The 21,353-nt window shown below is 50.8% G+C and overlaps 1 protein-coding gene across 3 annotated transcripts in view; it reads right to left on the bottom strand.

Moving 5' to 3' along the window:
* The window catches only part of ercc3 (excision repair cross-complementation group 3), a 113,661-nt gene that overhangs the window by 30,170 nt on the left and 62,138 nt on the right, over positions 1 to 21,353 (bottom strand). For all 3 annotated transcript variants that reach the window (XM_072468675.1, XM_072468677.1, XM_072468676.1), the window contains 2 exons: positions 20,936 to 21,250; positions 16,466 to 16,650 (listed from right to left, as the gene is read on the bottom strand). In XM_072468675.1, coding sequence (XP_072324776.1) covers positions 16,466 to 16,650; positions 20,936 to 21,250 — 500 coding nt within the window. The remainder of the gene's footprint in view (positions 1 to 16,465; positions 16,651 to 20,935; positions 21,251 to 21,353) is intronic.

The raw sequence follows: 21,353 nt of genomic DNA, 5'->3' as shown, positions 1-21,353 counted from the left end.
ATTCATAAAGGCTCGTCCGGAACGACGAGATGGACCCCAAATCGCACCATGCAGCCCTATCAGCCCTTTGTAGGCACCTAAATTGGCCAACTCCTGATTTAAAATGGCGAACTGCAAAGGCTGATGGGAGAGTCAGCCAACAAGACAGAAACCAGCAGGTGCAGATTTGCTGTGTATTTAACTCTGCAAAAGGCCAGACAACATCCATACCAGCGACCATCACCATAACAATGTAGCAGCCATCTGCATACTGATGAACAATCCCCGGGAACAATGAGTAACATTTTGGACACACAAAGCAAAGCCAGACTCCTCGGCGCCAGCAGGAGCCAACACAAAGGAGGTGAACGAGCACCTCAAGACCGCCCATCGATCAGGGAACCGCTCCAGTATTGGAGAAATTGAACCAAGCGATTGGGACAAAGTCCAATCACTTGTGACCAGGTACAGGGTCCGGCCCGAAAGGCGGGAAGCCCCTGGGGACTATAAGTGTTAAGCCCCAAGTTCAAATTGCTCTCTTCACCTCTTCGTCCTGCCCGGGTCACCCAGCAACACGAACCAACATTGACCGTGACCGGTGCAGTGACCACCGACAGAAGTAAGTCTTAATTCAACGCTCGCTACGAGATAGGCGCTCCTAGCTACCAATCTGTACCAACTTCGAATCCCGCAGACTCAGAACCCGAACGAAAGGCCATTTGTTCCCCTGACCTGATGGGCCAGTCCGAAGTTAAGTATAGGCCTGTTAGTTGTAGAAGTAGCTTAGACGTAGAAGATGTGCATGAGTAGCGATTACTGTGTATAATAAATGTGCTTTGATTTGAATCTTACTGATCGGTGTATTGGATTATTGATCATTACTCGGACTTGAACCTCGTGGCGGTATCATAAAGATACCTGGCGACTCGAGAGCAAAGGTAATAAAACAGAGCAATTGAACCAAGGAGAAAGTTAGCAACACCTTATACATTCGAGAGTATGGCATCCGGGAGAAGATGACGACTTTGAGTCTGACTCCCAAAACGAGAACCCCTTTGCGACCCTGTTCGCAACCGATAACTGAGGTGTCCAGATGAAGTTTTAAAAGGAACCGCTTGAGAAAAAAAAACAGTGTCCTTTCTGATGGAACCTGCAGCATGTTGTTTAATGATGTTTGTTACTGTTAGTGTTAAATGCTGTTTGTAAGATCGGAAATTTTTTCCATAGCCCCACGCCTTATTTGTCGGCAGAAACCTGTGAGAACTTGCCAGCACACTCATCTGCTGAGAGCTTGCCAAACCCCCCGTTCGTAACTGCTCTTCTGGTTCGAAGGTAGAACCAATACGGCAGCCCCCCCCACGATGACTACATTTTGGCCCGTTCTTGTCGGTTGCTCAGGCAGTGGAGAAACGGCATTGGTCTCCACCCTGCCTGAGGACCCCCCCTCTGGTCAGCTACGCTCGGGTAGAGAACACACGGCATTGGTCGCCATCCTACCCGGGGGTTCCATCCAAATCTTATCTGTCGTGGCCCATACGCACCTCATCGCGGCAATTTTGGTTCAAAAAAGTTTTGTTTTGTTTTCAGGCGACCCTTAGGTTGCCATCCCTATGCTATTTACATCCTCAAACATTTGGATGGTAAATCGCACAGCCTGCGAGACGGCTCGCACTGTTTCAGTATTTTTAAGTGTGTCTTGTCCTGAATATTCGGTTTTAAAAAAAAGAGGGAGTCACAGATAGTGACCAATTATAAAGGGAAATTGGCACTAAAGGACAGACATACTAACATACGAGATATTAACCAAGATAGTAACAGAGACTATGCTTGATCCCACAGAACTCCAGAAGCCCCAAGGAAAGAAAAGAAGAGAAAGAAGAACAATGAGGACTTCTCCATGTTGATCACCACCATTATAATGGGTATTCGGGACTTCCGGGTGCGGCGATGACCAGCTGAGTCGCACGTTTCGGCAGCTCCCGGTGGAACGGACATTTGGGCTCTTGATAGGAGCCCCAATGGCAATTTTAACGGCACAAAACACTGCTGTAATCCAGAAGGGAATCCCCCCTGGACACGGATGGAAAAAAGAGAGGAAGGTGGCCGGATTGCGGTGGATCCTCTAGAGCAGCGGCCAGGAAGGCAGGCACAAAGCAAGATGGCGTCGGAAGGAGGAAGTTTAATATGGGGCCCTGACCAACAAGAGTTCCTGCGGCGTTGCGTGGAAGAACTCAAAAAGGAGATGAAGAAGGAGCTGTTGGCCCCGATATTACAGGCGATTGAGGGGCTAAAGGAGGAGCAAAAGACCCAGGAGCAGGAGCTTCGGGTCGTGAAGGCAAAGGCTGCTGAGAATGAGGACGACATACAGGGCCGGGTGGTGAAAACGGAGACGCACGAGGCACAACACAAAAGGTGTGTGGAAAGGCTGGAGGTGCTGGAGAATAATGCGAGGAGGAAGAATTTAAGGATTCTTGGTCTTCCCGAAGGTGTAGAAGGGGCAGACGTCGGGGCATATGTGAGCACGATGCTGCACTCGTTAATGGGATCTGAGGCCCCGACGGGTCCGCTGGAGGTGGAGGGAGCCTATCGAGTTATGGCGCGAAGACCGAGGGCTGGAGAAATTCCTCGAGCCATAGTGGTGAGATTTCTCCGATATAAGGACAGAGAGATGGTCCTCAGATGGGCAAAGAAAACTCGGAGCAGTAGGTGGGAGAACGCGGTGATCCGCGTATATCAAAATTGGAGTGCGGAGGTGGCGAGAAGGAGGGCAAGCTTTAATCGGGCCAAGGCGGTGCTGCACAAACGGAAGATTAAATTTGGAATGCTGCAACCGGCAAGACTGTGGGTCACACGTCAAGGGAAACACCACTACTTTGAAACGGCAGAAGAGGCGTGGACATTTATTGTCGAGGAGAAACTGGAGTGAGCGGGCCATAAAAAGAACGTTTGGGACAAAGTGGGGGGTGAATATGTGGGATGAAGGGGGGGGAAAAGAGGGAAAAGATGACTTCCCAAGTTGTTAATTCTGCGACCCTGTAACTTTTCTCTCTTCCCCATGTCGTGGGGGAGGGAGGATGAGGAGCTGAGGGCGCCGGCCATTGGGGGCGGGGCCAAAAGGGAAGCGCGGGCTTTGTTCCCGCGCTATGGTAATCACGGCGGGAACAGGGAAGCAGGAAGGAGGGGGCCTTGCACAGTGTGAGCCGAGGTCACGGGGGGGAAGCCGAGGTCGGCCAGAGTTTGCTGACTTCTGGGAGCAACATGGGGGGTGCAATTACGCTAGTTTGGGATCTAGCGGGGGGGTGGGGGGGGGGGGGGGGTAACTGGGTTGCTGCTGCTGGGGAGAAGGGGGAGCTGGTATGGGGTGGGGGGGGGGTGTGGTCGGGGCGGGGGGGGGGCGCCGCTTGGGGGAGATACGGCTACGTGGGAACCGGGTGAGGAGCTGGATTGGAAAAGGAGATGGCTAGTCGTCAAGGGGGGGGGGGGGGTAAAGAGCCCCCCAACCCGGTTGATCACGTGGAATGTGAGAGGGCTGAATGGGCCGATTAAGAGGGCACGGGTACTCGCACACCTAAAGAAACTTAAGGCAGATGTGGTTATGCTTCAGGAGACGCATCTGAAACTGATAGACCAGGTCAGACTACGCAAAGGATGGGTGGGGCAGGTTTTTCATTCGGGGCTAGATGCAAAAAACAGTGGGGTGGCCATACTAGTGGGGAAGCGGGTAAAGTTTGAGGCAAAGACTATAGTGGCGGATACTGGGGGCGGATACGTGATGGTGAGTGGTAAATTGCAAGGGGAGGCGGTGGTATTAGTGAACGTGTATGCCCCGAACTGGGATGATGCCAACTTTATGAGGCGTATGTTAGGACGAATCCCGGATCTAGAAGTGGGGAAGTTGATAATGGGTGGAGATTTTAATACGGTGCTGGACCCAGGGCTGGACAGATCGAGGTCCAGGACCGGAAGGAGGCCGGCTGCAGCTAGGGTGCTTAAGGACTTTATGGAGCAGATGGGAGGAGTAGACCCCTGGAGATTTAGTAGACCTAGGAGTAAGGAGTTTTCGTTTTTCTCCTATGTCCACAAAGTTTATTCACGGATAGACTTCTTTGTTCTGGGAAGGGCACTGATCCCAAAGGTGACGGGGACGGAGTACACGGCTATAGCCATTTTGGATCATGCTCCACATTGGGTGGACCTGGAGATAGGGGAAGAAAAACAACAGCGTCCACCCTGGAGAATGGACATGGGATTATTGGCAGATGAGGGGGAGTGCTTAAGGGTGAGGGGGTGTATTGAAAGGTACTTGGAACTCAATGATAATGGGGAGGTACAGGTGGGAGTGGTCTGGGAGGTGCTGAAGGCAGTGGTTAGAGGGGAGCTGATATCTATTAGGGCACATAAAGGAAAGCAGGAGGGTAGGGAAAGGGAGCGATTGTTCTGAGGGTGGACAGACAATATGCGGAGGCACCGGAGGAGGGACTGTACAGGGAAAGGCAAAGGCTACATGTAGAATTTGGCTTGTTTTTTTTTTGTTTTTTTTTATATTTTATTGAAAATTTTTGGCCAACCATCACAGTACATTGTGTATCCTTTACACAGTAATACAACAATATAAATAACAATGGCCAGTTTTATAAACAAGAAATAAATAATATATAAACAAAAACAAAACTAAATGGCAACTGCCTTGTCCCAGATAAATATTCTCCAAAAATATGTTTTAGCAGTCCAATATACAATTATCTATAACAACAACCTATACATATTATACTTATATATTAACATCCCTGAGAATCCCTCTGGTTTCCCCCCCCCCTATAACAACTACCTATACATATTATACATATACAATAACATCTCTGAGAGTCCGTTCGATTCTCCCCCCCCCCCCCGGGCTGCTGCTGCTGTCTTCTTCTTTTCCATTCCCTCTATCTTCCTGTGAGGTATTCGACAAACGGTTGCCACCGCCTGGTGAACCCTTGAGCCGATCCCCTTAGGACGAACTTAATCCGTTCCAGCTTTATAAACCCTGCCATGTCATTTATCCAGGTCTCCACACCCGGGGGCTTGGCTTCCTTCCACATCAACAGTATCCTACGCCGGGCTACTAGGGACGCAAAGGCCAAAACATCAGCCTCTCTTGCCTCCTGCACTCCCGGCTCTTCTGCAACCCCAAATATAGCCAACCCCCAGCTTGGTTCGACCCGGACCCCCACTACCTTCGAAAGCACCTTTGTCACCCCCACCCAAAACCCCTGTAGTGCCGGACATGACCAGAACATGTGGGTGTGATTCGCTGGGCTTTTCGAGCATCTCGCACACCTATCCTCTACTCCAAAAAATTTGCTAAGCCGTGTTCCAGTCATATGCGCCCTGTGTAACACCTTAAATTGTATCAGGCTTAGCCTGGCACACGAGGACGATGAGTTTACCCTACTTAGGGCATCAGCCCACAGCCCCTCCTCTATCTCCTCCCCCAGCTCTTCTTCCCATTTCCCTTTCAGCTCATCTACCATAAGCTCCCCCTCATCCCTCATTTCCCGATATATGTCTGATACCTTACCGTCCCCTACCCATGTCTTTGAGATCACTCTGTCCTGCACCTCCTGCGTCGGGAGCTGCAGAAATTCCCTCACCTGTTGCCTCGCAAAAGCCCTCAGTTGCATATACCGGAATGCATTCACTTGGGGCAACCCATATTTTTCGGTCAGCGCTCCCAGACTTGCAAACGTCCCATCTACAAACAGATCTCTCAATTGTGTTACTCCTGCTCTTTGCCATGTTCCAAATCCCCCATCCATTCTCCCCGGACCAAACCTATGATTATTTCTTATCGGGGACCACACCGAGGCTCCCGTCTTTCCCCTATGCCGTCTCCATTGCCCCCAAATTTTCAGAGTAGCCACCACCACGGGCTTGTGGTGTATTTCTTCGGTGAGAACGGCAACGGCGCCGTCACCATGGCTTGTAGACAAGTCCCCCTACAGGACGCCTTCTCCAATCTCTTCCACGCCGCTCCCTCCTCTTCTCCCATCCACTTACATACCATTGAGATGTTGGCGGCCCAGTAGTACTCACTCAGGCTCGGTAGCGCCAGCCCCCCCCTATCCCTACTACGCTGCAAAAATCCCTTCCTCACTCTCGGGGTCTTCCCGGCCCACACAAAACTCATGATACTCTTCTCAATCCTTTTGAAAAAAGCCTTCGTGATCACCACCGGGAGGCACTGAAACACAAAGAGGAATCTCGGGAGGACTACCATTTTAACCGCTTGTACCCTCCCTGCCAGTGACAGGGATACCATGTCCCATCTCTTGAAGTCCTCCTCCATCTGTTCCACCAACCGCGTTAAGTTTAACCTATGCAATGTACCCCAATTCTTGGCTATCTGGATCCCCAAGTAGCGAAAGTCCCTTGTTACCTTCCTCAGCGATAAGTCCTCCCTTTCTCTGCTCTGCTCCCCTGGATGCACCACAAACAGCTCACTTTTCCCCATGTTCAGCTTATATCCTGAAAATTCTCCAAACTCCCCAAGTATCCGCATTATCTCTGGCATCCCCTCCGCCGGGTCCGCCAATACACCAATAAATCGTCCGCGTAAAGAGATACCTGGTGTTCCTCTCCTCCCCTGAGTACTCCCCTCCACTTCCTGGAACCCCTCAATGCTATTGCCAGGGGCTCAATCGCCAGTGCAAACAATAATGGGGACAGAGGACATCCCTGCCTCGTCCCTCTATGGAGCCGAAAATACGCAGACCCCCGTCCATTCGTGACCACGCTCGCCATCGGGGCCCTATACAGCAGCTGTACCCATCTAATATACTCATCTCCAAAGCCAAATCTCCTCAACACCTCCCACAAATAATCCCACTCTACTCTATCAAATGCTTTCTCGGCATCCATCGCCACCACTATCTCCGCTTCCCCCTCTGGTGGGGGCATCATCATTACCCCTAGCAGCCTCCGTATATTTGTATTCAGCTGTCTCCCCTTCACAAACCCAGTTTGGTCCTCATGGACTACCCCCGGGACACAATCCTCTATCCTCATTGCCATTACCTTGGCCAGAATCTTAGCGTCTACATTTAGGAGGGAAATAGGTCTATAGGGCCCGCATTGCAGCAGGTCTTTTTCCTTCTTTAGGAGAAGCGATATCGTTGCCTCTGACGTAGTCGGTGGCAACTGTCCCCTTTCCTTCGCCTCATTAAAGGTTCTCATCAGTAGCGGGGCAAGCAAGTCCACATATTTCCTATAAAATTCGACTGGAAATCCATCCGGTCCCGGAGCCTTCCCCGCCTGCATACTCCTAATTCCTTTCACTACTTCCTCCATTTCGATCTGTGCTCCCAGTCCCACCCTCTCCTGCTCCTCCACCGTAGGAAATTCCAGCCGGTCCAGGAAGCACATCATTCTCTCCTTCCCATCCAGGGGCTGAGCTTCGTATAATCTTTTATAGAATGCCTTGAACACTCCATTCACTCTCTCCGCTCTCCGCTCTATCTCTCCTTCCTCATCCCTCACTCCCCCTATTTCCCTCGCTGCTCCCCTTTTCCTCAATTGATGGGCCAGCAACCTGCTCGCCTTCTCCCCATACTCATACTGTACACCCTGTGCCTTCCTCCACTGTGCTTCTGCAGTACCCGTTGTCAGCAAATCAAATTCTACGTGTAACCTTTGCCTTTCCCTGTACAGTCCCTCCTCCGGTGCCTCCGCATATTGCCTGTCCACCCTCAGAAGTTCTTGCAGCAACCGCTCCCGTTCCCTACTCTCCTGCTTTCCTTTACATGCCCTTATTGATATCAGCTCCCCTCTAACCACTGCCTTCAGCGCCTCCCAGACCACTCCCACCTGGACCTCCCCATTATCATTGAGTTCCAAGTATTTTTCAATGCACCCCCTCACCCTTAGACACACCCCTTCATCTGCCATTAGTCCCATGTCCATTCTCCAGGGTGGACGCCCTTCTGTTTCCTCCCCTATCTCCAAGTCTACCCAATGTGGAGCGTGATCCGAAATGGCTATAGCCGTATACTCCGTCCCCCTCACCTTCGGGATCAACGCCCTTCCCAAAACAAAAAAGTCTATTCGCGAATAAACTTTGTGGACATAGGAGAAAAACGAAAACTCTTTACTCCTAGGTCTACTAAATCTCCACGGGTCTACTCCTCCCATCTGCTCCATAAAATCTTTAAGCACCTTGGCTGCAGCCGGCCTCCTTCCAGTCCTGGACCTCGACCTGTCCAGCCCTGGCTCCAGCACCGTATTAAAATCTCCCCCCATTACCAACTTTCCCACCTCTAGGTCCGGAATGCGTCCTAGCATGCGCCTCATAAAATTGGCATCATCCCAGTTCGGGGCATATACGTTTACCAAGACCACCGCCTCCCCCTGTAATTTGCCACTCACCATCACGTATCTGCCCCCGCTATCCGCCACTATGGTCTTTGCCTCAAACATAACCCGCTTCCCCACTAGTATAGCCACCCCCCTGTTTTTCGCATCTAGCCCCGAATGAAACACCTGCCCCACCCATCCTTTGCGTAGTCTAACCTGGTCTATAAGTTTCAAGTGCGTCTCTTGTAACATAACCACGTCTGCCTTAAGTTTAAGGTGTGCGAGTACTCGTGCCCTCTTTATCGGCCCGTTCAGCCCTCTCACATTCCACGTGATCAACCGGGTTGGGGGGCTTTTTACCCCCCCCCGCCCTTGTCGATTAGCCATCCCCTTTTTCCAGCTCCTCACCCGGTTCCCACGCAGTTGTGTCCCCCCCAGGCGGTGCCCCCCCGCCCACCCCACCCCATTCCGGCTCCCCCCTCTCCCCAGCAGCAGCAACCCAGTAACTCCCCCCTCCCACCCCCCCCGCTAGATCCCCCACTAGCGTAGTTACACCCCCCATGTTGCTCCCAGAAGTCAGCAAACTCTGGCCGACCTCGGCTTCCCCCCGTGACCTCGGCTCGCACCGTGCGACGCCCCCTCCTTCCTGCTTCCCTATTCCCGCCATGATTATCATAGCGCGGGAACAAAGCTCGCGCTTCCCTTTTGGCCCCGCCCCCCATGGCCAACGCCCCATCTCCTCCACCTCCCTTCCTCCCTCCACCACCACCTGTGGAAGAGAGAAAAGTTACCGCATCGCAGGATTAATAACATAAAACTCATCTTTCCCCCCCTTTTTCCCCCCTCTTCGCCCCACCACTTTGTTTCAAACGTTCTTTTTAATAACCCGCTTATTCCAGTTTTTCTTCCACAATAAAAGTCCACGCCTCATCCGCCGTCTCAAAGTAGTGGTGCCTCCCTTGATATGTGACCCACAGTCTTGCCAGTTGCAGCATTCCAAATTTTATCATCTTTTTGTGAAGCACCGCCTTGGCCCGATTAAAGCTCGCCCTCCTTCTCGCCACCTCCGCACTCCAGTCTTGATATACGCGGATCACCGTGCTCTCCCACCTACTGCTCCGAGTTTTCTTTGCCCATCTAAGGACCATCTCTCTGTCCTTAAAACGGAGGAATCTCACCACTATGGCTCTAGGAATTTCTCCTGCTCTCGGTCCTCGCGCCATCACTCGGTATGCTCCCTCCACCTCCAGCGGACCCGCCGGGGCCTCCGCTCCCATTAACGAGTGCAGCATCGTGCTCACATATGCCCCGACGTCCGCTCCTTCTGCACCTTCAGGAAGACCAAGAATCCTTAAATTATTCCTCCTCGCGTTATTCTCCAGCACCTCCAGTCTCTCCACACATCGTTTATGGTGTGCCTCATGCATTTCCGTCTTCACCACCAGGCCCTGTATATCGTCCTCGTTCTCGGCAGCCTTTGCCTTCACGACCCGAAGCTCCCGCTCCTGGGTCTTTTGCTCATCCTTTAGCCCTTCGATCGCCTGTAATATCGGGGCCAACAGCTCCTTCTTCATTTCCTTTTTAAGTTCTTCCACACAACATTTCAAAAACTCTTGTTGTTCAGGGCCCCATGTTAAACTGCCACCTTCCGTCACCATCTTGGTTCTTGCTTGCCTTCCTTGCCGCTGCTCCAAAGGATCCACTGCAATCTGGCCACTTCCCTCTCCTATTTCCATCCGTTTCCAGGGGGGATTCCCTTCTGGTTTACCGCACAGTGCTTCTAGCCGTTAAAATTGCCGTTGGGGCTCTTATTAAGAGCCCAAAAGTCCGTTCCACCGGGAGCTGCCGAAACGTGCGACTTAGCTGGTCATCGCCGCACCCGGAAGCCCTCAGAATTTGACTTGTTGACTACGGGTAATGCAGAGGCACAATGGAGGAAGGCACAGTGTGTACAGTACGAATATGGGGAGAAGGTTGAGCAGGTTGCTGGCCAACCAACTGAGGAAAAGGGGAGCAGCGAGGGAGATAGGGGGAGTGAGAGATGAGGAGGGAGAGATGGAGCGGGGAGCGGAGAGAGTGAATGGAGTGTTCAAGGCATTTTATGAAAGATTATATGAAGCTCAGCCCCCGGATGGGAAGGAGAGAATGATGGGCTTTCTGGACCGGCTGGAATTTCCCATGGTGGAGGAGCAGGAGAGGGCGGGACTGGGAGCACAGATTGAGACGGAGGAGGTGGTGAAAGGGATTGGGAGTATGCAGGCGGGGAAGGCCCCGGGACCAGACGGATTCCCAGTTGAATTCTATAGGAAATATATGGACTTGCTGGCCCCGCTACTAATGAGAACCTTTAATGAGGCGAGGGAAAGGGGGCAGTTGCCCCCGACTATGTCAGAGGCAACGATATCGCTCCTCCTAAAGAAGGAAAAAGACCCGCTGCAATGCGGGTCCGACAGGCCCATTTCCCTCCTGAATGTGGATGCTAAGATTCTGGCCAAGGTAATGGCAATGAAGATAGAGGATTGTGTCCCGGGGATGGTTCATGAGGACCAAACTGGGTTTGTGAAGGGGAGACAGCTGAATACAAATATACGGAGGCTGCTAGGGGTAATGATGATGCCCCCACCAGAGGGGGAAGCGGAGATAGTGGTGGCGATGGATGCCAAGAAAGCATTTGATAGAGTGGAGTGGGATTATTTGTGGGAGGTGCTGAGGAGATTTGGTTTTGGGGATGGGTATATCAGGTGGGTACAGTTGCTGTATAGGGCCCCGATGGCGAGCGTGGTCACGAATGGACGGGGGTCTGACTATTTTCGGCTCCATAGAGGGACGAGGAAGGGATGTCCTCTGTCCCCGTTATTGTTTGCACTGGCGATTGAACCCCTGGCCATAGCATTGAGGGGTTCCAGGAAGTGGAGGGGAGTACTCAGGGGGGGAGAAGAACACCGGGTATCTCTGTATGCGGATGATTTGTTGCTATATGTGGCGGACCCGGCGGAGGGGATGCCAGAGATAATGCGGATACTTGGGGAGTTTGGGGATTTTTCAGGGTCAAACTGAACATGGGGAAAAGTGAGTTGTTTGTGGTGCATCCAGGGGAGCAGAGCAGAGAGATAGAGGATTTATCGTTGAGGAAGGTAACAAGGGACTTCCGGTACTTGGGGATCCAGATAGCAAAGAATTGGGGTACATTACACAGACTTAACTTAACGCGGTTGGTGGAACAGATGGAGGAGGACTTTAAGAGATGGGACACGGTGTCCCTGTCATTGGCAGGTAGGGTGCAGGCGGTTAAAATGGTGGTCCTCCTGAGATTCCTTTTTGTGTTTCAGTGCCTCTCGGTGGTGATCACAAAGGCTTTTTTCAAAAGGATCGAGAAGAGTATTCTGAGTTTTGTGTGGGCTGGGAAGACCCCGAGAGTGAGGAGGGGATTCTTGCAGCGTAGTAGGGACAGGGGGGGGCTGGCATTACCGAGCCTAAGTGAGTACTACTGGGCCGCCAATGTTTCAATGGTGTGTAAGTGGATGGGAGAGGGGGAGGGAGCGGCGTGGAAGAGATTGGAGAGGGCGTCCTGCAGGGGGACTTGTCTACAAGCAATGGTGACGGCGCCGTTGCCGTTCTCACCAAAGAAATACACCACAAGCCCGGTGGTGGTGGCTACATTGAAAATTTGGGGGCAGTGGAGACGGCATAGGGGAAAGTCGGGAGCCTCGGTGCGGTTCCCAATAAGAAATAACCATAGGTTTGTTCTGGGGAGAATGGATGGGGGATTTGGAGTATGGCAAAGAGCTGGGGTAGTACAACTGAGAGATCTGTTTGTAGACGGGACGTTGCGAGTCTGGGAGCGCTGACGGAAAAATATGGGTTGCCCCAAGGGAATGCATTTCGGTACATGCAATTGAAGGCTTTCGCGAGGCAACAGGTGAGGGAATTCCCGCAGCTCCCGACGCAGGAGGTGCAGGATAGAGTGATCTCAGAGACATGGGTGGGGGATGGTAAGGTGTCGGACATATACAGGGAAATGAGGGACGAGGGGGAGATCATGGTGGATGAGCTGAAAGGGAAGTGGGAAGGGGAGCTGGGGGAGGAGATTGAGGAGGGGCTATGAGCTGATGCCCTACGTAGGGTAAACTCATCGTCCTCGTGTGCCAGGCTAAGACTGATACAATTTAAGGTGTTACACAGGGCGCATATGTCTGGAGCACGGCTCAGTAAATTTTTTGGGGTAGAGGATAGGTGTGCGAGATGCTCGAGAGGCCCAGCGAATCACACCCACATGTTCTGGTCATGCCCGGCACTACAGGGGTTCTGGGTGGGGGTGGCAAAGGTGCTTTCGAAGGTGGTGGGGGTCCGGGTTGAACCAAGCTGGGGGTTGGCTATATTTGGGGTTGCAGAAGAGCCGGGAGTGCAGGAGGCGAGAGAGGCTGACGTGTTGGCCTTTGCGTCCCTAGTAGCCCGGCGCAGGATATTGTTAATGTGGAAGGAAGCCAAACCCCCGGGTGTGGAGACCTGGATAAACGACATGGCAGGGTTTATAAAGTTAGAACGGATTAAGTTTGTGTTAAGGGATTCGGCTCAGGGGTTCACCAGGCGGTGGCAACCGTTCGTCGATTACCTCACAGAAAGATAGAGGGAATGGAAAAGAAGTAGACAACAGCAGCAACCCAGGGGGGAGGTGGGGAATCGAACGGACTCTCAGAGATGTTATTGTATATGTATAATATGTATAGGTAGTTGTTATCGGTAATTGTATATTGGATTGTTGGATTGTATTTTTGGAGAGTATTTATTTTGGACAATGCAGTTGCCATTCAGTTCTGTTTTTGTTTTTGTTTATATATTATTTATTTATTTGTTTAAAACTGGCCACTGTTATTTATATTGCTTTATTGTTGTGTAAAAGAAACACTACGTACTGTTATGTTTGGCCAAAAATCTTGAATAAAATATATTTTTTAAAAAATAAAGGGCATTCGGTTGCGCACGAACGCGAACCCCCTGACCCCAAACCCCCCCGGTGGTTAATGATTCACTTCCCCATAGCACCCAGAGCCCAGTAACAGGCAACACCACACCCTCATTGTCTGATAAGCTCATAACATGGAACTCCCTTTCCTACGTAGTAGAATCCCTATTAGCATTGGCGATACTCTGCAGCATCATGTAGACTATCCGCATGAGGAAATGCAGAAGGAGAGCCTACCGCTCTAGCACCCCGGTATACAGGATAAGATCCCCTATTGTCGGTTTCCACCTGGACCCCGAACCCCTCGATCTATAATAAAGGACATTAGTTTGCGTTCTTTTTGTAAATAAAAAAAAAAATATGTTTCATTTACGATGGAAAGATTGTACAACCCTGTGCTTGACTGCCAAGCCAGGAAAAATGTGAATGCTGCTTTTATTTTTGTATTGTTAGGAAGTTAGTATGATTGAATGTATGAGTGAGTGTAGTTTATTGAGGATAGTTAGAGGTACCGTTTTTTAAAATTTTGTAATGCATGCCCCTTTATGACATAGCGCCACTTAGAATGTTAGTTAAAAATTTCTTGCATAGCTATGGTCAGTGTAGAGGCCATGGAAGAGTGCTCGCTGGGTCAGGGAATGAAGACAACGCAGTTATGTGATCCTTCACACTTCGCGTTAGGGATCACAAGGAGGGTGTGTAGCCACCTGGGTTGGCCACTTCCCGACTTAAAATGGAGATCCACAAAGGCTGCAGGGAAATTCAGCCAACACAGGCAAAACCTAGCAGGTGCAAAGTTTCCTATGTATTAGAACTAGCAGAAACCCAGACAGCACCGAAACCAGCAGCCATCTGCATACTAATGAGCGATCCCGGGAACAATTGAAACATTTAAGGTGAATAAGGCCAAGCCAGACTCCTCGGCGCCAGTAGGGGCCAAGACAAAGGAAGGCCAACGGACCACTTAGGGACCGCCCAGCGATCAGGGAACAACTCCAGTATTGGAGAAATCGATCCAAGTGATCGGAGCGAAGTCCAATCACTTGGAACCAGGTACAGGGTCCGCCCAAAGGGGCGGGATGCCCCTGGGCACTATAAAATAGAGTCCCCAAGTTCAATTTGTCCTTCTTGGCAGGGTCACTCAGCAGCGAATCAACCCTTGAGAGTGAACTGCCCAAGCTGCCGCATCAACCAAGTAAGTCTCCAGTCAACACTCGCTACGAGATAGGCTCTCCTAGTTACCAGTCCATACCAGCTTTTGAATCCTCCAGTTTCAGAACCCGAACGAAAGGCCATTTGTTCCCCTGACCTGGTGGGCCAGTCCAAAGCTAAGTATAGGCCTGTTAGTGATAGAGATAGTTTATTAAGTAGAATTTATGCATGAGTAGCGATTGACTGTGTATAATAAATGTGTTTTGATTTGCATCTTACTAATTGGTGTTGAGTTATTGATCAGTACTTGAACCTCGTGGCGGTATCATAAAGATACCTGGCGACTCGAGAGCAAAGGTTTCAAACAGAGCAAATTGAACCAACCAAAAGTTAGCAACAACAGGGTGGATAGGGAGCAGCTGTTCCCCTTAGTTGAAGGGTCAGTTACGAGGGGGACACAAGTTCAAGGTGAGGGGTGGGAGGTTTAGGGGGGTATTTATGGAGAAACCCTTTTCCCCAGAGGGTGGTGAGGGTCTGGGACGCACTCCCTGGGAGGGGGGTAGGGGCGAGTTGCCTCACTTCCTTTAAAAAGTACCTGGATGAGCACTTGGCAACGTCTTACCATTCGAGGCTGTGGGCCAAGAGCTGGCCAATGGGATTAGGATTGGCAGGTCAGGGGTTTTACATGCGGCGGTGCAGACTCGATGGGCTGAAGGGCCTTTTCTGGACTGTGTTATTCTGTGTTTCTGAGATCTCACAGAGTCCTGTACCCACCCCCAGAAGACATTCGACGTCTCAGTCAATGGGTGTCTCTGTCAGCATCCATTTCCCACCAACTCTCCGTAACGCTTCTCTCAGTCCCATATCCAGATGGCCTCGACTCTGGATAGAGCACAGCCCACATATCTGAAGTATTTCATTATCACACTGACCAAAGAATCACTTGTGTGTTGAACCAGTGGCAGGATCACTGGGGCATGCTGTCCTCACCCTGGTCTACTGGGCCTCTGCGTGACTGCAGTCCACACCAACATGGCTGACTTTTAATTCCCCCAGCATGACACATGATCAAACCACCTTTAACAATTTTAATAATATTTATTGTCACAAGTAGGCTTGCATTAACACTGCAATGAAGTTACTGTGAAAATCCCCTAGTCGCTACATTCCGGCGCCTGTTCGGGTACGCAGAGGGAGAATTTAGAATGTCCAATTCACCCAACAGCACGTCTTTCGGGACTTGTGGGAGGAAACCGGAGCATCCGGAGGAAACCCACGCAGACACGGGGAGAACGTGCAGACTCTGCACAGACAGTGACCCAAGCCGGGAATCAAACCTGGGACGCTGGAGCTGTGAAGCAACAGTGCTAACCACTATGCTACCGTGTTGCCTTCTGCAGCAGTAGAAAGGGGCACTGGTCAGCACCATAATCTCAGGTCAACTTCAGGGTGGGTAATAAATGATTGGGGCGGCACGGTGGCACAGTGGTTAGCACTGCTGCCTCACAGGGCTGAGGACCCGGGTTCGATCCCGGCCCTGGGTCTCTGTCCGTGTGGAGTTTGCACATTCTCCCCATGTCTGTGTGGGTTTCACCCCAACAACCCAAAGATGCGCAGGGTAGGTGGATTGGCCATGTTAGAATTGCACCTTAATTGGAAAAAAAATAAATGTGTACTCTAAATTTTTTTTAAAAATGATGGCTTTGACAGTGATGTCCATATCCTGCGAACGAGTGAAAACAACTCAGTAGCTGGGTCGCTCGGATACAGAGTAGTGGAATACAAACACCTGCTCTCGGGATTCTCAGCACAGGAGCATTATCCTTCCACTAACATACTTATTCGGAGCCAATGCCGAAGAAACATCACAACATCAGTCTGTTCACAGCTTGGTCGGTGATTACCAATAATATTTCATTGAAAGGTAACTATACAGATCCCAAGCGCTCGCCATGTGACGGGCCAACTCCAAGCAGCACACAGCAGTTTTCCCATCTAACTTTACTGATAATTCCTCGTTCTTTGTGAGTGACTCACCTCAGCGCACTGCACCTTGGCAATGTAACCGTTGTTCTGAAGCTCCATCCAATTGGCTTCGAAGAGCTTTGGCCCAATGAGGAAATTCAGGTCGACAATTTTGTCATCTTCCCGGACCAGCGTGGCCGTCAGCCCCAGCTTGCAGTGAGCTTGTACAATGGTCAGGACACGCCGGAACATTTTTGCTGGAAGGGACAAAGGACTGGGGCCATCAGCATTAACACAACAACTGAGTACACATACAATCAACAAATAGATTGCGAGTTAAGATCCACTTTCAGACACACACAGTGTTAGAAAGTAGCATTGTGCCAATTCAGCACTGCACTGGTTAGATACAGAGTAAAGCTCCCTCGACACTGTCCTGATCAAACACTCCCAGGACAGGTACAGCACGGGGTTAGATACAGAGTAAAGCTCCCGCTACACTGTCCCCATCAAACACTCCCAGGACAGGTACAGCACGGGGTTAGATACAGAGTAAAGCTCCCTCTACACTGTCCCCATCAAACACTCCCAGGACAGGTACAGCACGGGGTTAGATACAGAGTAAAGCTCCCGCTACACTGTCCCCATCAAACACTCCCAGGACAGATACAGCATGTGGTTAGATACAGTGTAAAGCTCCCTCTACACTGTCCCCATCAAACACTCCCAGGACAGGTACAGCACGGGGTTAGATACAGTCTAAAGCTCCCTCTACACTGTCCCCATCAAACACTCCCAGGACAGGTACAGCACGGGGTTAGATAGAGTAAAGCTCCCTCTACACTGTCCCCATCAAACACTCCCAGGACAGGTACAGCACGGGGTTAGATAGAGTAAAGCTCCCTCTACACTGTCCCCATCAAACACTCCCAGGACAGGTACAGCACGGGGTTAGATACAGTGTAAAGCTCCCTCTACACTGTCCCCATCAAACACTCCCAGGACAGGTACAGCACGGCGTTAGATACAGAGTAAAGCTCCCTCTACACTGTCCAAATCAAACACACCCAGGACATGATGTGGAGATGCCAGCGTTGGACTGGGGTGAGCACAGTAAGAAGTCTTACAACACCAGGTTAAAGTCCAACAGGTTTGTTTCGATGTCACTAGCTTTGGGAGCACTGCTCCTTCCTCAGGTGAATGAAGAGGTATGTTCCAGAAACATATATATAGACAGATTCAAAGATGCCAGACAATGCTTGGAATGCGAGCATTAGCAGGTGATTAAATCTTTACAGATCCAGAGATGGGGTAACCCCAGGTTAAAGAGGTGTGAATTGTGTCAAGCCAGGACAGTTGGTAGGATTTTGCAGGCCAGATGGTGGGGGATGAATGTAATGCGACATGAATCCCAGGTCCCGGTTGAGGCCGACTCATGTGTGCGGAACTTGGCTATAAGCTTCTGCTCGGCGATTCTGCGTTGTCGCGCGTCCTGAAGGCCGCCTTGGAGAACGCTTACCCGGAGATCAGAGGCTGAATGCCCTTGACTGCTGAAGTGCTCCCCGACTGGAAGGGAACATTCCTGCCTGGTGATTGTCGCGCGATGTCCGTTCATTCGTTGTCGCAGCGTCTGCATGGTCTCGCCAATGTACCACGCTTCGGGACATCCTTTCCTGCAGCGTATGAGGTAGACAACGTTGGCCAAGTCGCACGATTTTGTACCGCGTACCTGGTGGGTGGTGTTTGCACGTGTAATGGTGGTATCCATGTCGATGATCTGGCACGTCTTGCAGAGATTGCCATGGCAGGGTTGTGTGGTGTCGTGGTCACTGTTCTGAAGACTGGGTAGTTTGCTGCAAACAATGGTTTGTTTGAGGTTGCGCGGTTGTTTGAAGGCAAGTAGTGGGGGTGTGGGGATGACCTTGGCAAGATGTTCATCATCATCAATGACGTGTTGAAGGCTGTGAAGAAGATGTCGTAGTTTCTCCACTCCGGGAAAGTACTGGACAACGAACGGTATTCTTTCGGTTGTTTCCCATGTTTGTCTTCTGAGGAGGTCGGTGCGGTTTTTTGCTGTGGCGCGTTGGAACTGTCGATCGATGAGTCGAGCGCCATATCCCGTTCGTACGAGGGCATCTTTCAACGTCTGTTACGCTCCTCCTCGTCTGAGCAGATCCTGTGTATACGGAGAGGCTTGTCCATAGGAGATGGCTTTGTTAATGTGTTTAGGGTGGAAGCTGGAGAAGTGGAGCATCGTGAGGTTAGCCGTGGCTTTGCGGCAAAGCGAAGTGCTGAGGTGACCGCCCTTGATGGAGACGAGTGTGTCCAAGAATGCAACTGATTTTGGAGAGTAGTCCATGGTGAGTCTGATGGTTGGATGGAACTTATTGATGTCATCGTGTAGTCGTTTGACTGATTCTTCGCCATGGGTCCAAAGGAAAAAAATGTAATTGATGTATCTGGTGTATAACGTCGGTTGAAGGTCCTGTGCGGTGAGTAGGTTTTGTTCAAACTTGTGCATGAAGATGTTGGCGTATTGGGGTGCAAATTTGGTCCCCATGGCTGTTCCGTGCGTCTGGATGAAGAACTTGTTGTCGAAGGTGAAGACGTTGTGATCCAGAATGAAGCGGATGAGTTGCAGAATTGCGTCTGGAGATTGGCAATTGTCGGTGTTGAGTACTGAGGCTGTTGCAGCAATGCCGTCGTCATGGGGGATGCTGGTATAGAGTGCTGAGACGTCCATTGTGACGAGGAATGTTCCTGGTTCAACTGGTCCATGGGTGCTGAGTTTCTGTAGGAAGTCCATCGTGTCGCGACAGAAGCTGGGCGTACTTTGTACGATGGGTTTCAAGATGCCCTCGATGGAGCCAGAGAGGTTCTCACACAGGGTCTCATTGACTGAAACGATAGGGCGGCCTGGTGTGTTGGCCTTGTGTATTTTCGGGAGGCAGTAGAGATCTCCAATGCGGGGAGTACGTGGGATGAGAGCACCGAGGGTGCTCTGAAGATCTGGATCCAAGGTCTTGATCAGTCTGTTAAGTTGGCGGATGTGTTCCTCGGTCGGATCTGCGGGTAACTGTCTGTACTGTTCTTGGTTGTTCAGTTGTCGGTATACTTCTTTGCAATAGTCCGTTCTATTCAGTATGACAGTGGCCCTTTGTCTGCTGGTTTGATGACGATGCTGCGGTTGGTCTTGAGAGCGTGGATGGCATTGCGTTGTGCTTGGGTGACGCTCGGGGCTGTTTTGTGAATGCGACTGATGACTCTGGCATTGACGCGACTCCTGACGGCTTGAGCATACATGTCGAGTCTAGGGCAGTGCCCTTCCAGAGGGATCCAATTTGACTCTTTCCTCTTCGGTTGCCGCACCGCAGATCTCTCGGTCTGCTGTTCCAGTTCATTGGTAGTCTGCTTGGGTTCGCTGTTGGCCTCTTGGGGTCTGTGGAAGAATTCCCGGAGCCTCATTTGCCTGATGAATTCCTCCGTGTCTGCCGCAAGACTGATGGGATCCATTTTGGTGGTGGTGCAGAATTTGAGCCCTCTGCTGAGGACTTCGATTTTGTCTGGTTGAAGGGTGTAGTCTGACAAGTTGATAATAGATTTCTCTCTTTTGTTTTCTACTGTGGTACCGGGGGTGGCTTGGTTGCTGCTGGTGGTGATGCCGAGTTTCTCAAGCTTCCTGTTCTTGGTGTGCATATAGGTGGCATAGCATCTTTGAATCTGTCTATATATATGTTTGTGGAACATACCTCTTCATTCACCCGAGGAAGGAGCAGCGCTCCGAAAGCTGGTGACATTGAAACAAACCTGTTGGACTTTAACCTGGTGTTGTAAGACTTCTTACTGTACTCCCAGGACAGGTACAGCACGGGGTTAGATACAGAGTAAAGCTCCCTCTACACTGTCCCCATCAAACACCCCCAGGACAGGTACAGCATGGGGTGAGATACAGAGTAAAGCTCCCTCTACACTGTCCCCATCAAACACTCCCAGGACAGGTACAGCACGGGGTTAGATACAGAGTAAAGCTCCCTCTACACTGTCCCCATCAAACACTCCCAGGACAGGTACAGCACGGGGTTAGATAGAGTAAAGCTCCCTCTACACTGTCCCCATCAAACACTCCCAGGACAGGTACAGCACGGGGTTAGATACAGAGTAAAGCTCCCTCTACACTGTCCCCATCAAACACTCCCAGGACAGGTACAGCACGGGGTTAGATACAGAGTAAAGCTCCCTCTACACTCTCCCCATCAAACACTCCCAGGACAGGTACAGCACGGGGTTAGATAGAGTAAAGTTCCCTCCACACTGTCCCCATCAAACACTCCCAGGACAGGTACAGCATGGGGTTAGATACAGAGTAAAGCTCCCTCTACACTGTCCCCATCAAACACTCCGATGAGAAACATATCTTGTCTCATTCTCAAATTTGCATGGAGTATTCCCAAAGAAAGGTTTGAAATCTGATGCACTCCGTTACGGTGCTCTGAATTCAATTTGATCAACTGCACTCAGGTGTTGACGGGCTGCTGCCATTACCTGGAATTGTGTGCACCTCATCGAGCAGCATCAAACCCCATTCCTGGCTCTTCATCCATTCCATCACCCGCTCAGCTTCCCAGGAACGTTTAGTGGTGTGTCCCAACATCGAGTAAGTGCTGATGGCGATTGAGCAGCCAATCGGTTTGTCCTTGGCGTCCGACGTGAAGCGGCAGATCTGGCTATCATCAATGGTCGACCACATTTTGAACTGTGACTTCCACTGCTCCACAGACACAGCTGACGTACAGAGTACCAGGCAGCGCTTCCGCACTGTGCATGCTGCTGTTACACCCACCAGGGACTTCCCAGCACCTGACAAGGAAATGGGCAACAATCACATCTTGCAACGCAATTGAATAATTTTTAAACAACTTTATCCAGCACTGTTCATCAATGCAGGAAATCTCAAAGCGCT

Source organism: Scyliorhinus torazame, chromosome 2 (assembly GCF_047496885.1).
Source record: "Scyliorhinus torazame isolate Kashiwa2021f chromosome 2, sScyTor2.1, whole genome shotgun sequence".
NCBI lineage: Eukaryota > Metazoa > Chordata > Chondrichthyes > Carcharhiniformes > Scyliorhinidae > Scyliorhinus > Scyliorhinus torazame.
The sequence above is the reverse complement of the archived record's forward strand: the minus strand, read 5'-3'. Positions and strand labels throughout refer to the sequence as shown.